The following is a 14,865-nucleotide window of genomic DNA, read 5'->3' on the forward strand; positions in this document are numbered from 1 at the left end:
GTTGATCTAGCAATTTTGGATAAAATAATGGAACAGCTCTAATGGAAGAATATATAGTTTATGCCAGTCTATTCATAGCAATATATAAAAAATACATAGGCAAGTAAATGTAAATATGTTCGTATATATTCTGTGAAAAATGTACACATATAAACAAGATCCTGTTGCGATCTGGCAAAGCAAAAAGCAAAATAGAATAATATGTACTACTAAAAATCATAAGTCCACAAACTATCAATATTCAGAAATAGGTAAATGAAATAAATTTAAAAAGAAAGTCATCCTATTATATCTTTTTATTTTGTATTCTTTTGAGATGGACTTTCACTCTTGTAGCCAAGGTTGGAGTGCAGTGGCGTGATCTCGGCTCACTACAACTTCCGCCTCCTGAGTTCAAGCGAGTCTTGTGCCTTAGCACAAGTAGTAGCTGGGATTACGTGCCCACCACCACGCCTGGCTAATTTTTGTATTTCTAGTAGAGATGGAGTTTCACCATATTGGCCAGGTTAGTCTTGAACTCCTGACCTCAGATGAACTCCTGACCTCAGGTGATACGCCTTTTGTGGCCTCCCAGAGTGCTGGGATTATAGGCGTGAGCCACCTTGCCCAGCCTATTACATCTTATTTCCAGTTTTGGCTGCTGTTTCAGGGATATAGAGAAGCACAAGACTGATAGCTTCAGGGAAATGAAGTTCCAGCGTGGGAAGATAGGTAACAATGTGCAAATATTGACTAAATAAATTTGGATGAATAAGTGCTGTGAAGGAAGTAAGACGGCAGTAGAATGGAGAGGATCATGGTGCCTAGGACTGGCCCTATCCTAGGAAGGCTGAGGCGGGGAGGATTCCTGAGCTGAGCTGTGTTGTTGGAGGAGTGGGCCAGTAACGATGTGGGCTCAGGGAACAGAAAGTTAAGGGTTTTCAGACTGGAGTGAGTTTGGTATGTGTGAACCAAGAGCAGCCAGTGTGTCTAGATCTTAGAGAACAATTGTATGTTGACCTCGTTTGTATTAAGAACTAAGTTATTTTATTTACTTACTTTTATTATTTTGAGACAGTCTCACTCTGTCATCCAGGCTGGAGTGCAGCGGTATGATCTTGGCTCACTGCAACCTCCGCCTCCTGGGTTCACACCATTCTCCTGCCTCAGCCTCCTGAGTAGCTGGGACTACAGGCATCCGCACCACGCCTGGCTAAGTTTTGTATTTGTAGTAGAGACGGGGTTTCACCATGTTGGCCAGGCTGGTCTCCACCTCCTAACCCCAGGTGATCTGCCTGCCTCAGCCTCCCAAAGTGCTGGGGTTACAGGCGTGGGCTACCTTGGCCAGTTGTTTTTTTCTTTTTTTGGAGACAGGGTCTCCTCTGTTGCCTAGGCTGGAGTGCAGTGGCACCATCTTGGCTCACTGCAATCTTCTCTTCCTGGGTTCAAGTGATTCTCATGCCTCAGCCTCCCAAGTAGCTGGTATTAAAGGCGTGCACGACCATGCCCAGCTAATTTTTGTAATTTTAGTAGAGATAGGGTTTCAGTTTCACCATGTTGGCCTGGCTAGTCTCAAACTCCTGGCCTCAAGTGATCTGCCCACCTTGGCCTTCCAAAGTGCTTGGATTACAGGTGTGAACTACCACACTGGCCATATTTTACATTTTAACACAACCACATTTTATTTTTCTTTATCAGTTATCTTTTCAATCACCCCCAAACCTAATGACTAAAAGAGCGGCCATTTATTTCAGTGTGTGCTTTACTCACTGGACAGTTACCTGTCCCTCTGAATGGCCTCATGCATGTATAGGGAAGCTCTGCCTCTGCAGGCTGGCTGGCTGCTGCGGCAACTAGGGGGCCACTGAGCCAGGAGTCATTCATCAGTGAGCCGGCGAGCCTGGGCTTGTTCTCATGGAGGACTTAGGGTTCCGGGAGAGTGGAGCAGAGGTGTGTAACATTCCTTGAGGTGGAGGCTCTGAATTGGCGCAGTGTCACTTTCTCTGTATTCTATTGGCTACAAGACTAGCCCAGGTTCAAGGGGTGGGAAATAGATGAGTTTCCATGGGAGGAACTGCAATGTCAGTGCACTGAGATGTGCCTACAAGGAGGGCTGGAGGATTGGTCCATGCTTGCAATCCATCCCATTTCGCCTTATGCTTGGTGCTTTTCTTCTATACTTTAGGTGTAAGAAATTACAATCCTGTATGATCCAACATTTTACAGTTTTGCCTTTTCATATTTAGGTCTTTCAGTGTTTACATATTATTTTAAAAAATTGAGAACAGCACGATAAACATGAGGAAAAATGAAGTTTCAACAACTGACAGTGGGGGATGTTAAAAGGGTTAGAGGCTGTGCACGTGGCAGAGCAGGGGCTATTTGGGGAATCTTTGTATCTTCAGCTCAGTTTTACTGTGAGCCTAAAACTGCTCTAAAAATAGTCTGTTAAACAATTGTATTACCATAATATGACTCATCTTCATTATGACAGTAATGTGTGAAGGAGACATACAGGAAGACAGGAGCTGTGTGAAGTGCAGAAATCAGTGAACACCTTCTTAAAAAGTGCTTCAAACCAGAGGCAGGATTGTATACTTGTCAGGCTGTGGCCTTTGGACCAGTGGTTCTGAAGAATAGTTAAGCCTTTGCTGCTATTGTTTGTAGCTGTGCCAACCTTACGCAGATTACTCAACATCTTTGAGGTTTGGCCTCTTTATAAAATGGTATAATAATCTTTATATATCTCTTGAGAATTTTTGAATGAAATGAAATATGCATATCACCTAGCATGGTGCAAGGCCTGTAAAATAAATGTTAGCCTATTTTAGAAGTAGTTTTCCACTCTTCTGTTAATCTCCAATTAAGATGAGGACCTCTGTAGGTCTTTTGCAGAGTTAATTGTTCCTACCATTTCTTCTTGGCCTTCAGTTACCTCCCTGATGCTGTTTTCTATGAACATTCTTTTTGAATCTTCTGGGTTTGTCTGACTGGAGTGGTTATTTGGCAATCGGTTAAGAGCAGCTGGTTGGCTGACCTTGGGCTTTTGAGATCCTTATGTTTGAAACCATGGCAGGCATCCAGATCGCATCAAGCCACTCTCAGGTGTGTGTGTTCCTAATCACAGCCTGAACTTTAGAATTGGGCACGTCCTGACTGGAGTGAGCAGAGAAAGGGAGAATACTTTAGGGAACAATGTGAAAGAATCAGATCTGAGGAATAAGAAGGTGGGGGAGGGAATAAACATTTCTCCAGCGTCTGTTCTGTGGCAGGGTATAGACTAGAAGGCAAAGGCTACCCGGAGCGTGCCAGGTTGAAGATGGTGGGCCATTTGGCAAGGGAGTTGGGTCATGCCTTCTCATAGATCGAGTGGAGGACAGCTCTACAGCTTTACCAACTTTAGGAGGAATACATTTCTTTTATGGCTTGACTTAAAACAATAACCCAAGTCATCGTTATACTTTTCTTCCTAGGTTTGTCAGTGGCCCAGCGGAAATTTGCTCATTCACTCAGAGACTTTAAGTTTGAGTTTATCGGTGATGCTGTGACAGATGATGAACGATGCATAGGTAAATAAACATGAGATTTTGGTTTGTTTTCCTTTGCCATGGCCACCAGATAATCATTCCTTTCTTGTTACAGATGCTTCCTTACGTGAATTTTCAAATTTTTTGAAGAATCTGGAGGAACAGAGAGAAATTATGGTGAGTTGAGAGGGGTGTAAATTAATAAGTCAGATTTCAAGGGGGAAAAATCTGGTTTTGGAAGCTGGTTCTGGTAGAAGTTGTGATGCATTTATCTCTGAGTACAGTAGTGCATTGTAATGGAAAGATGAGGTTTCAGGAGCCCTGATTTCTAGTTCCATGAGGGGACTGACCACGGTCAGAACTTGGAGAAGCTGCAGGACCTCCACCAAGGCCTTGCTTTTGCATCTGTAGAGTGGACAGTGGGACTACATCACTGCTTTCTAGCTTTTTGTTGCAGCAGAGCACTTTCAGTTATGTAGACTCTCATGCAGAAGCTTAATATATTAGGGGAATAAAAGCAGAAAAGCTTACGTAGAAGCAGAGGACAGCTGGGCGATGTTAGCTCCTGACTCATACCCCTGTAGATTTCTAGGCTGCGTGGAAAGGGAGAGAACCTGGGCCTTAGAGGTCTTTGAGATCCCACTTTGCATCAAGATTCATGATCATAACAAGAATAAGAAGAACTACCCTTGGCCAGGCGTGGTGGGTCATGCCTGTAATTCCAGCCCTTTGAGAGACTGGGTGGGTGGATTGCACAAGCTCAGGAGTTTGACACCAGCCTGGCCAACATGGTAAAACCCCATCTCTACAAAAATACAAAAACTAGGCTGGGTGCAGTGACTCATGCCTGCAATCCCAGCACTTTGGGAGGCTGCTGTGGGCAGATCACCTGAGGTCGGGAGTTTGAGACCAGCCTGACCAACATAGAGAAACCCCGTATCTACTAAAAAAATACAAAATTAGCTGGGCGTTGTGGCACGTGCCTGTAATCCCAGCTACTCGGGAGGCTGATGCAGGAGAACCTTGAACCCAGCAGGTAGATGTTGTGGTGAGCCAAGATCGCACCATTGCACTCTAGCCTGGGCAACAAGAATGAAACCCCGTCTCAAAAACAAAACAAAAAAAACCCAAAAAAAACTAGCCAGATGTGGTGGCCTATGCCCGTGGTCCCAGCTACTCAGGAGGCTGAGGTGGAAGGATCACTTGAGCCCAGGAGGCTGAGGTTGCAGTGAGCTGAGATTGTGCCACTGCCCTCCAGCCTGGGTGACAGAACAAGACCCTGTCTCAAAACAAAACAAAACAAAAACTGTCCCCCATGGAGTGCTCTTCATATGCAGTGCTGTGCTGAGTGCCTTAAGTGTATGATCTCAATTAACACGCACTCAGATGTAAATTTGGGAGTTACTGAATAATTGCCTGCTTTTCTGAAAAGCTTACATTACCTTCCTAATGATATTCTTTAATTAAACCAGATTTACAGCAGAATTGCTACTAGGTTATGACACACTATCTATTGTCACCATTTATTTCAGGCTTAAAAAAAATACAGATTCAGGCTGGGCGAGGTGGCCCATGCCTGTAATCCCAGCAGGCCAAGGTGGGCGGATCACCTGAGGTTAGGAGTTCGAGACCAGTCTGGCCAACTTGGTGAGACCCCGTCTCTACTAAAAATACAAAAAATTAGCTGGGTGTGGTGGCATGCACCTGTAATCCCAGCTACTTGGGAGGCTGAGGCAGGAGAATCACTTGAACCTGGGAGGTGGAGGTTGCAGTGAGCCAAGAGTACACCACTGCACTCCAACCTTAGCAACAGAGTCGGACTCTGTCTCAAAAAAAAAAAAAAAAAAAACAACAACAACAAAAAAAACAGATTCTTTTTTCTATATTCTTGAAAATAAGTACTGTCTAGAATTATGTTACAGTGTGTGTGTGTGTGAGTGGGTTTAGATGTGGTAGAAATAATACTGGACATATTAGCTAAGTTGGTTTACCTTGACTGCGTGCCAGTGTATTAGTCTGTTCTTACACTGCTATGAAGAAATACCTGAGACTGGGTAATTTATAAAGGAAAGAGTTTTAATTGACTCACAGTGCTGCATTGCTGGGGAGGCCTCGGGAAACTTAGAATCATGGCGGAAGGCAAAGGAGAAGCAGGCACCTTCTTCACAAGGCGGCAGGATGGGCTGAGTGCAGGCGCGGGAAATGCCAGATGCTTATAGAACCATCAGATCTCACAGGAACTCACTATCATGAGAACAGCATGAGGGAAACCACAAGTTACCTCTACCTGGTCCTGCCTTTGACATGTGGGGATTATGGAGTTTACACTTTCAGGTAAGATTTGGGTGAGGGGACAGAGCCAAACCATATCAGCCAGGAGCTGTTCTAAGCTATTTACCTAATACAAAGTCACTGAATTCTCACATCAACCCTATGAGATAGATTCTGCTATTGTTCCCCATTTAACGGATGAGGAAACTGAGGCACTTTGCCTTGCCCTAGATTACATGGCATCTAGGAGGTAGAGCTGGTTTGTGTTAAGAAGCTGGCACTCTGAACTACCCTCCCTGTCACTGCAACTGGCTTCATAGGTGTCACTCTAATTTCCTGGGTGGTGGCTGGTGGGTGTTTATGTTGGGTAAGGCTGCAGGAAGACACTGATTTGGATTTAAAAAGTGACAGAGGGCCAGGCATGGTGGCTGATGCCTGTAATCCCAGCACTTTGGGAGGCTGGGGTGGGTGGATCACCTGAGGTCAGAAGTTTGAGACCAGCCTGGCCAACCTGGTGAAACCCTGTCTCTACTAAAATTACAAAAATTAGCTGGGCATGGTGGTGGGCACCTGTAATCCCAGCTACTCGGGAGACTGAGGCAGGAGAATCACTTGAACCCGGGAGGCGGAGGTTGCAGTGAGCTGAGATCGCGCCACTGCACTCCATCCTGGGCAACAGAGCAAGACTCCATCTCAAGGAAAAAAAAAAAGTGACAAAGGCATATGTCCTCAAAAGCCGTAATGTAATTTGCACTCATTCCTAAATTTTGAGGTAATTTGTGTGTATAGAATGTAGATACTGTAGAGGGTATGTGAAGACCCGTGGTCCCATGAGGTTTTTCTGGCATACACTGACAGATTCAATCATTATTCATGTGATCCTGTAGTCATCAATTTTTCAGCTATTTAGGAAAGACTAAATAAAATGGTGAATAAAAATAGCGTCGTGATGTCACCTTTCTAGTACATGGAGTAGATGTGTGGGCTGGTGAGGTACGTGTTTTTAGTTTACGTTAAGAGTGTCAATTTTTCGTTCTTAACCCTCTTTGACAGTTGTACTTTCCTGGCATCCTGAACATTTAGCACATACCTATTGATCTCTTTTTATGTTCCAGTTGCTGTTGAGAAACTCAGGACATAGGTAAGGGCAAAGAAAGCAAAAGTCCCTGTCTTCATGGAGGTTCGATTCTAGGCAGGGGTAGTGAAGTAGAAATAAACCTGTAATCCATTGGCAGGCAGTGAAAAATGCTACAAAACAGTACAGGGCAAGGAGCCAGGTGGGGCGGGGCCACAGCATATCTGGAGTGGTGAGGTGCTGACTACCTTTTCAGTAGGGTACTGCACAAAGGGCATCATCCTGGTGTCTGGAGGAAGAGTTCCGAGCAGAGTGGTGCTGGATTTTAGCTCTGCAGAAATAGTGTGTGACCACTGTCAGGCTCAGTATTCTGTTTCTGTTTTAGGTTCCTTGAAATGGAGTGATGAGGTCCAAAAACGGGAACATGGTATTGGCTCCAGGCTGTGTGGAGTAGACAGCATGGTTTGCAGAGCTGTTGTTAGCCAACTGACTGGTTTAATCTCCAGCTGTGATGGAGGTTGATAGAGTCTCTGTGTTAGATGAGGTTGGGTTCCCGTGCAGGGTAGGAATGAGAATAGGGTGGTGTCTGTATAAGGCCATGAACCTTAGAGAGGAGTGCTGTGGTGTGTCACACACAACCCATTGTGGGAACAGAAACACCTGCTGGAAAGCAGGACGCTGTCCAAAGCTGGGATGGGTGGTAGCCACGGCCAACCACGGAATTAACAGGACACCTCCTAATGCTTTCTTCCTTTTTAGCTTGGAAAATTTCAAACATGTACCAAAGTTGAGAGAAATATACAATGAAACTACATGGACTCAACACCCAGCCTCAGACCAGTCTCATTTCTCCTGTGATCCTTACTCCCCCTGGCCCCCTGCTATCCCCATTATTTTGACAGAAAGCCCAGTTTCATTCACAAATACTTCAGTATATATCTCAAAAAGCGGACACTTAAAAAAACACAGTGTCTTTATCACAATCAGCAATTTCTTAATTTTATGAAAAATTAGGTCATATTCAAGTTTTCCTGATACTCATTCAAATTCTGTCTTTCCCTTCCCCAATAACAGTTGGTCTGTTTGAATCTGAATCCGAACATATTACATTTAATTGATACATTTCCAAGTCACTTTATAGGCCCTTCTCCCCATCTGCTTTTTTTCCCCTTTACAAGAATTCCTGATCCTTTTATATTTGCCTCAGAAACCTTTAAAATAGTACTTTCCTAAGTTATCAGTGAGTTGGAATAATGAAATTAGTAAAAGTTGAAAAGTTGGACACTTAACCCATATTGACATTATTTAGGTACTTCTCATCTTGATAGTCACTGATCACTTTTTTTTAAGTGGAATCACTGTGGCTACCTTTGTTTATTTAAATACCTTTGAATACGTCCTAAAACATAACTGATGCATTACTAAACATTTACCTGAAACTTTTGGGTCAGAATAGATACTTGCCTTAAGAAATTTCCAGTGTGATACTGGAGAATAAGTGGGAAAGAGCTAATTAAAATAGCCTACACTAAGTGCTTCCCAAGACAAGGAATGGGAAAAGAAAACAATATACAAAGTACGCCAGCAAAGATAATGTGACTCACATGGAGTGGGCAGCCCCTAAGCTTGTGGTTGTTAGGAAAGGGTTCATGGGGTGGAGACACAGCAGAGGGCCTTTGTATAGTTTAGCAAGCCCATACCTCCGACACTGGTACAAGGAGAAAAGGAATGTCTTTAAGCAGCTAAAATGGTTGCCAGTACATTCTGAGAACTTTGAAAGACTCTTGTTTTACTTAAAAAATTGTTTTAACTTAAAAGTTTTACAAACCATCAGCATGTTAAAAGCCACAGATGAAGAAAGGAATGCAAAATGACTATAAAATGGAGGTAGAAATAGTCTGAAAGTGGTTCCCAGGATTTAATAGTGGTCACTTAATTTTTTTTTTTTTCTTGAGACGAGTCTTGCTGTGTCACCAGGCCTGAGTGCAGTGGTGCGATCTCGGCTCACTGCAACCTCCGCCTCCCCGGTTCAAGTGATTTTCCTGCCTCAGCCTCCCGAGTAGCTGGGACTACAGGTGTGCACCACCAAGCCCAGCTCATTTTTATTTTCAGTAGAGATGGGGTTTTACCATGTTGGCCAGGATGGTCTCGATTTCTTCACCTTGTGATCTGCCTGCCTCAGCCTCCCAAAGTGCTGGGATTATAGGCATGAGCCACCGCACCCAGTCCCCTTAATCTTTAAAGGCAATTAGTTTAGTATTTTCTGAAATCCTAAATTGAATAAAGGTGCAGCATAATATTAATAATTGGAGATTCATAATTAAGACTGAGTCATTAAAATGTTAAAACTATATCTGTATTTTAGAAGGCAAACAGTAATGCCAAATATTTTTAAAAACTTTCTGAATCTTAAGGGTAAGATGGGACTTCAGGTTTAAGGGATAAAGTCATCTATGTGGATGCTCAGCAATCCCTGTTGGTTTTGAGCCACCAGTTCATACATATGTTCATACGCCTCATCTCTATAGCTAAATAGGCTGTATTAGGTATACGGTTCAACAAACAGTGTGTGCCTGCCACATGCCAAGCACTGTGCCACATGCTATAAAGATAAAGACATAAGGCCTGCCCTTCAGTAGTGAGTCATCCATTAGAGGAGATGGCTGAAAGAAGGCATGTAATTTCCAACATGCTTCGTAGTAATCAAGTGATTGAGGAATTCAGGGAAGGCATCTTGGAGAGGTGATATCTGGGCTGAGTTGAAGGATGACTCTTAGCTATGTCTAATTTCCTCCTTGAGGGAAAACTGTTGAAATTTCAAAAACAGGGAAGGCTATGTTTGCATAGCCCCTTCCTTCTCCCCCGACAATGTCCAGCTTTGTTCCTACTAAAATGAATTGTTGGAGAGAGAAGTAGAGCAATTGCCAGTCTAAGAAAAAAAAGTCAGTGTTTCCCTCCACCCTCAAAGAAGTCTAATTTCTATGAATATACACGCCTCACCCTTTAAAAAGTCAGATTGGCTTTTTCAGGACAGTGTTTTTTTTTTTTTTTTTTTGGAGATGGAGTTTCGTTCTTATTGCCGAGGCTGGAGTACAGTGGCGTGATCTCGGCTCACTGCAACCTCTGGCTCCTAGGTTCAAGTGATTCTCCTGCCTCAGCCTCCCGAGTAGCTGGGATTACAGGCGCCTGCCACCATGCCTAGCTAATTTTTTGTATTTTATATATATATATTTTTTGAGATAGAGTCTTGCTCTGTCACCCAGGCTGGATCTCAGCTCACTGCACCCTCCGCCTCCCAGGTTCAAGTGATTCCTCCTCAGCCTCCTGAGTAGCTGGGACTACATGCACGTGCCACTACGTCCGGCCAATTTTTTGTATTTTTAGTAGAGACAGGGTTTCACCATGTTAGCCAGGTTGGTCTCGATCTCCTGACCTTGTGATCTTTCTGCCTTGGCCCCCCAATAGTGCTGGGATTACAGGCGTGAGCCACCGCGCCCAGCCAATTTGTTGTATTTTTAGTAGACATGAGGTTTTGCCATGTTGGGAAGGCTGGTCTTAAACTCCTGACCTCAGGTGATCCACCGGCCTCTATTTCCGAAAGTGCTGGGATTACAGATGTGAGCCACCGCACCTGGCCAGGACAGTGTTTTTGAGTGGGTAGTTTTTGCTGATAATGTTGCCACCCTTGACTGTGGAGGTGAAGAACTCAACCTGGGGAGCCGGATCTGATACAGTGAGTGGCTGCAACTGCTGTACTCACTTCTGTGCGTGTTCTCAGAGGAAAGGGCTGTTGTGGTGTGTTGCTGCCAGAATTCCAGAGATGTTCTCTCTGGCATGGCAGGACATGTTGTACTTATCTGAGGTGGGCAGCTGTCCAGGAATCTAAGGACTTTTAAAATAGTGCTGTAGTTTATGTTGTTCTTTTAAAAGCCCTTCATATTGCGTTTACTTCTTTACATGTATTCTTTTATCAGATCATTGAGTTTCATCCCTTGCCTAAAATGGTTGCTCAGTTTCTCAGGATTCTGGCAAATAAGGGCAATTGGTCGAGGCCCAGAGGTTCACGAAAGCTTGCGGGGAAGCAGGAGTGCCAGGAGAGAGAAGGCGGAGCTTGCCCGATGATGCACAAAAGGTGCCTGAGATGGAGCTGTTCCACCTCTCTCATCCCAGGGGTGCTGGGGGCAGACTGGGCTGCTAAGCAGATGTGCGGAAGTATCTTGTCCACGGCCGCACCCCTTTCCCCATTTGGGCAGGAAGGCCCTTTGCCTATGCAGACTCTTCAGGCTTTGGAGACCCTTTTCTCTGTTGCTTTCCTCTACCACACACTTGACCTTTGTGAAAATACCAGGCCAGGGAACACTTCCTGGGTGACCTGCCCTAAGCTTTTGCCCCCATAGGGAAGGTACTAAGCTGCTGCCTACCAAAGACTTTTGTTAGTAGTTCAGATGGTTGGTCACAGGCAAGATGTGATGCCTGCTCTGTCAGCCCTGGCCTCTGCTTCAGTAGACCCGCTTCTCATCATCCTTTCATGCTCTCAAATCTCTTCCATAACTTCTTGGACTTCTGACATGGATTTCTGTTCCGAACTATTAATTGGGTTGGTACAAAAGTAATTGCGGTTTTTGCCATTTTTTAAAAAAATGGTCAAAACCACAATTCCTTTTTTTTTTTTTTTGGGAGCCTGGCTCTGTCTCCCAGGCTGAAGTGCAGTGATGGGATCTTGACTCACTGCAACCTCTGCCTCTCATGTTCAAGCGATTATCCTGCTTCAGCCTCTTGAGCAGCTGGGAGTACAGGCACTTGCCACCACACCCGCCTAATTTTTGTATTTTTTGTAGAGACGAGGTTTCACCATGTTGGTCAGGCTGGTCTTGAACTCCTGACCTCACGTGATCTACCCGACTTGGTCTCCCGAAGTGTCGGGATTACAGACCTGAGCCACCGCACACGGTTGAAACCACAATTAACTTTTGCACTTACCTAAATATTTTTTTAAAAGTGTTTCAGAGTATTACTAAAAGAATATATATTGGTTAAAATGAGTTAAATGCATTCCATGTATTAGGAGAAAATATGCTATTCTTTCTTTAGTATGCCCTAGAGCTCTTGTCAAAGTATGGTCCCTGGTCCAGCATCACTTTAGGAACGTACTAGAAATGCACATTCTCAGGCCCACCCCAGAACTACTGAGTCAGAAATCCTGGGATGAGTTCTGTCAGCTGGTCTTTCATGAAACTCTCCAGGTGATTCTTAAGCAGGCTGAAATCAGCTGCTGGCTTGGGGTGCTAGTGAAATCTTGGCTGGCAATCCTTTCCTTAGGGCTAGACTGTCTGGAAATTGGAAACGCTCTAAATTGTTTTGTGATGACTGTGTCCGTGTCAGGAGGCTAAAATAGTGATCGAAAGCATAAGCTTTCACTTCTCATTTCCAAAGGATTTGAGACTATAGCTGGTTTGTGTTAATGGAATAAGTTTAGTAGGATTTTTAGTGTTACTTACTTTGTATTTAATATTGCTTGTGAGTTCCTATAGGATGATAAGTACCTAAGGCATTAGATGCCATTAAAAAGATTATGCCTTTAGTTTCATCTTATTATACTTATAATGTTTTATGTGGCATGTGAAGCTTGTTTTAATCATTTATTTTACAGTTTCTGTGGATTTCTGTTGGCAGGCACATTCAGAATGGGGGAAATTCATCTTGAACTTATTTGTGAAAACATTTCTCAGTTTGGTTTAAAAGTTGTCAGTGACCTAATTTTATGAAGACTTTTTCCTCCTTGGAACTGATCTTTACAATTGGACAGCCTTGCTTTTTCTTACAATTCTCTTTTTCCCATAAGCCTATTATTTAGTCGGATAGGGATGTCTTTGTAAAGCCTGTTCTTCAGGAATGTACCTTTTGAGAGTTTAATTTACTGACTGAGAATCCTATAGAGATTACAGTCAGGAATAACTCAAATCAAAATTCTAAAATGAGTGAAGATTGTCTTAGGCAGGAGGCCTGTCTCCTTCTTGGACCCCTTTCCCTGCAAGTCCTTGCCCTGTGACTCAGTGTCCTCTCTGTTGGTGACTCATTATCATCTGTGGCCTTCCAGCCTTGTCATCATCAGATGCTACTTCCCTGTTGAAACTTACATTTCCTGAATTTCTTATCCTTAGGGTGTATTCTGTGCTTCTGAGGAATCAGCCAACTCTGTACTCTTCTTCCCCCTGACTGCCCCAACATACACACACCCACTCACCCACACACACGCAAGGGACCCTAGAATCTAACTAGCCCATTCATTTAATTGTCTAATCCAGGGGAGTGATTCCATTATTGGGAATGTGTGCAGCTGAGTCTACTGTTTCACTAGGAAAATATTTTGGGATGAGCCAAGGTACCTATGATCAGTCTCTAGACCATGTCATGAAAATACTAGATGGTGTAGCCTTGGCTCTGAAAACAAAGAAGTTAGGGAAACTTATATTTGACCACTTAATTTTATTTTTTAAAAAAGAGGAGTCTGGGCGCGGTAGCTCACGCCTGTAATCCCAGCACTTTGGGGAGGCTGAGGCGGGTGGATCTTGAGGTCAGGAGTTCAAGACCATCCTGACCAACATGGTGAAACCCTGTCTCTACTAAAAATACAAAAATCAGCCGATTGTGGTCGCGGGACCTGTAATCCTAGCTACTCAGGAGGCTGAGGCAGGAGAATTCCTTGAACCCAGGAGTTGGAGGTTGCAGTGAGCTGCTGAGATCACACCACTGCACTCCAACCTGGGCAACAGAACAAGACTCCGTCTCAAAAAAAAAAAAAAAAAAAAACCAATTGTGAAGGGTGGAGTTACTTGATTTACATCACTAAATAAGTTCGTGACAGAGATGAAAGTAGACTCTTTCACATCTTCTGGTATCCTAAAGACATTATGCTTTGGCCTTTTCTCTTCGTAAGACATAATATTTTTCCTTCCACCTTTGAACATTAGTGAAATGGTTATGTATCTTATAGTTGCTGTCCACCAGGCAGCAGTCATGAAAGGGACATGAGGTTACTTCTCTTTTACTCTTTGGACAAATGTAGCTCCTCAGTATTTCAGTCCACAGACCACTTAAGGCAGAAAAATGAATCCTGGTGGTTGTTTTGAAAACCTTCCATTGAGACCTGCTTAGGTCAAGGAAGTGCTGGTATCAGTATCCAAAGAGTGGGTACCTGCCATCATCTTGGAAGAAAATCCTGAATACAAGAATGGAGCTCCTTAAGAGCACCCCTTGAAGAAATAATGCATCTCCAGTGTTCTCAGTTGCACAGAGGAAAATATATGTGGTGATACAGTTTGGCTCTGTGTCCCCACCCAAATCTCACCTTGAATTGTAATCCCTGTGTGTTGAGGGGGGGACCTGGTAGGAGGTGACTGGGTCATGGGGGCGGTTTTCCCCATGCTGTTCTTGTTATTGTAAGGGAGTTCTCATGAGAGCTAATAGTTTAAAAGTGGCATTTTCCACTGAACTTGGTTTCTCTCCTGCCACCATGTAAGATGTGCCCTGCTTCCCTTTCACCTTGTGCCATGATTGTAAGTTTCCTGAGGCCTCTGCAGCCATGTGGAACTGTGAGTCAATCACACCTCTTTTGTTTATAAATTACCCAGTCTCAAGTAGTAACTTCACAGTAGTGTGAAAACAGACTAATACATGTGGGGAAAACGAGATTTTGATGACTGAGATGAAAAGTCATTCAGAAGAGTTGGACTCTGAAGAAGTTTTGGAAATAACAAATGTAGTTTGCTTACTTCTTTATGCACAAGAGGGACACATGATGAAAACATACCTTTCAAAGAGCTTTTTCAGTATATATAAAAGTGCTAAGTGTTATGCTATTATTTCAAGATTAGCAGGATTTTTTTATGGTAGGATATAAAATAATGGAGTGTTTTACAGTTGGTGATTAGATTCAATGATATATATATTAAGTTGATGGTGGAAATTGTGTTAGAGATTCAAGAAAATGCCAGTGTAGTGGGAAAATATGGT

The 14,865-nt window shown here is 43.5% G+C and overlaps 1 protein-coding gene across 1 annotated transcript in view; it reads left to right on the forward strand.

Annotated features, from left to right (window-relative positions):
* The window catches only part of ARHGAP10 (Rho GTPase activating protein 10), a 294,968-nt gene that overhangs the window by 85,558 nt on the left and 194,545 nt on the right, over window positions 1-14,865 (forward strand). The window contains exons 2-3 of the mRNA XM_025384845.1: window positions 3,453-3,548; window positions 3,622-3,683. Coding sequence (XP_025240630.1) covers window positions 3,453-3,548; window positions 3,622-3,683 — 158 coding nt within the window. The remainder of the gene's footprint in view (window positions 1-3,452; window positions 3,549-3,621; window positions 3,684-14,865) is intronic.

Source organism: Theropithecus gelada, chromosome 5 (genome assembly GCF_003255815.1).
Source record: "Theropithecus gelada isolate Dixy chromosome 5, Tgel_1.0, whole genome shotgun sequence".
NCBI classification, from domain to species: domain Eukaryota; kingdom Metazoa; phylum Chordata; class Mammalia; order Primates; family Cercopithecidae; genus Theropithecus; species Theropithecus gelada.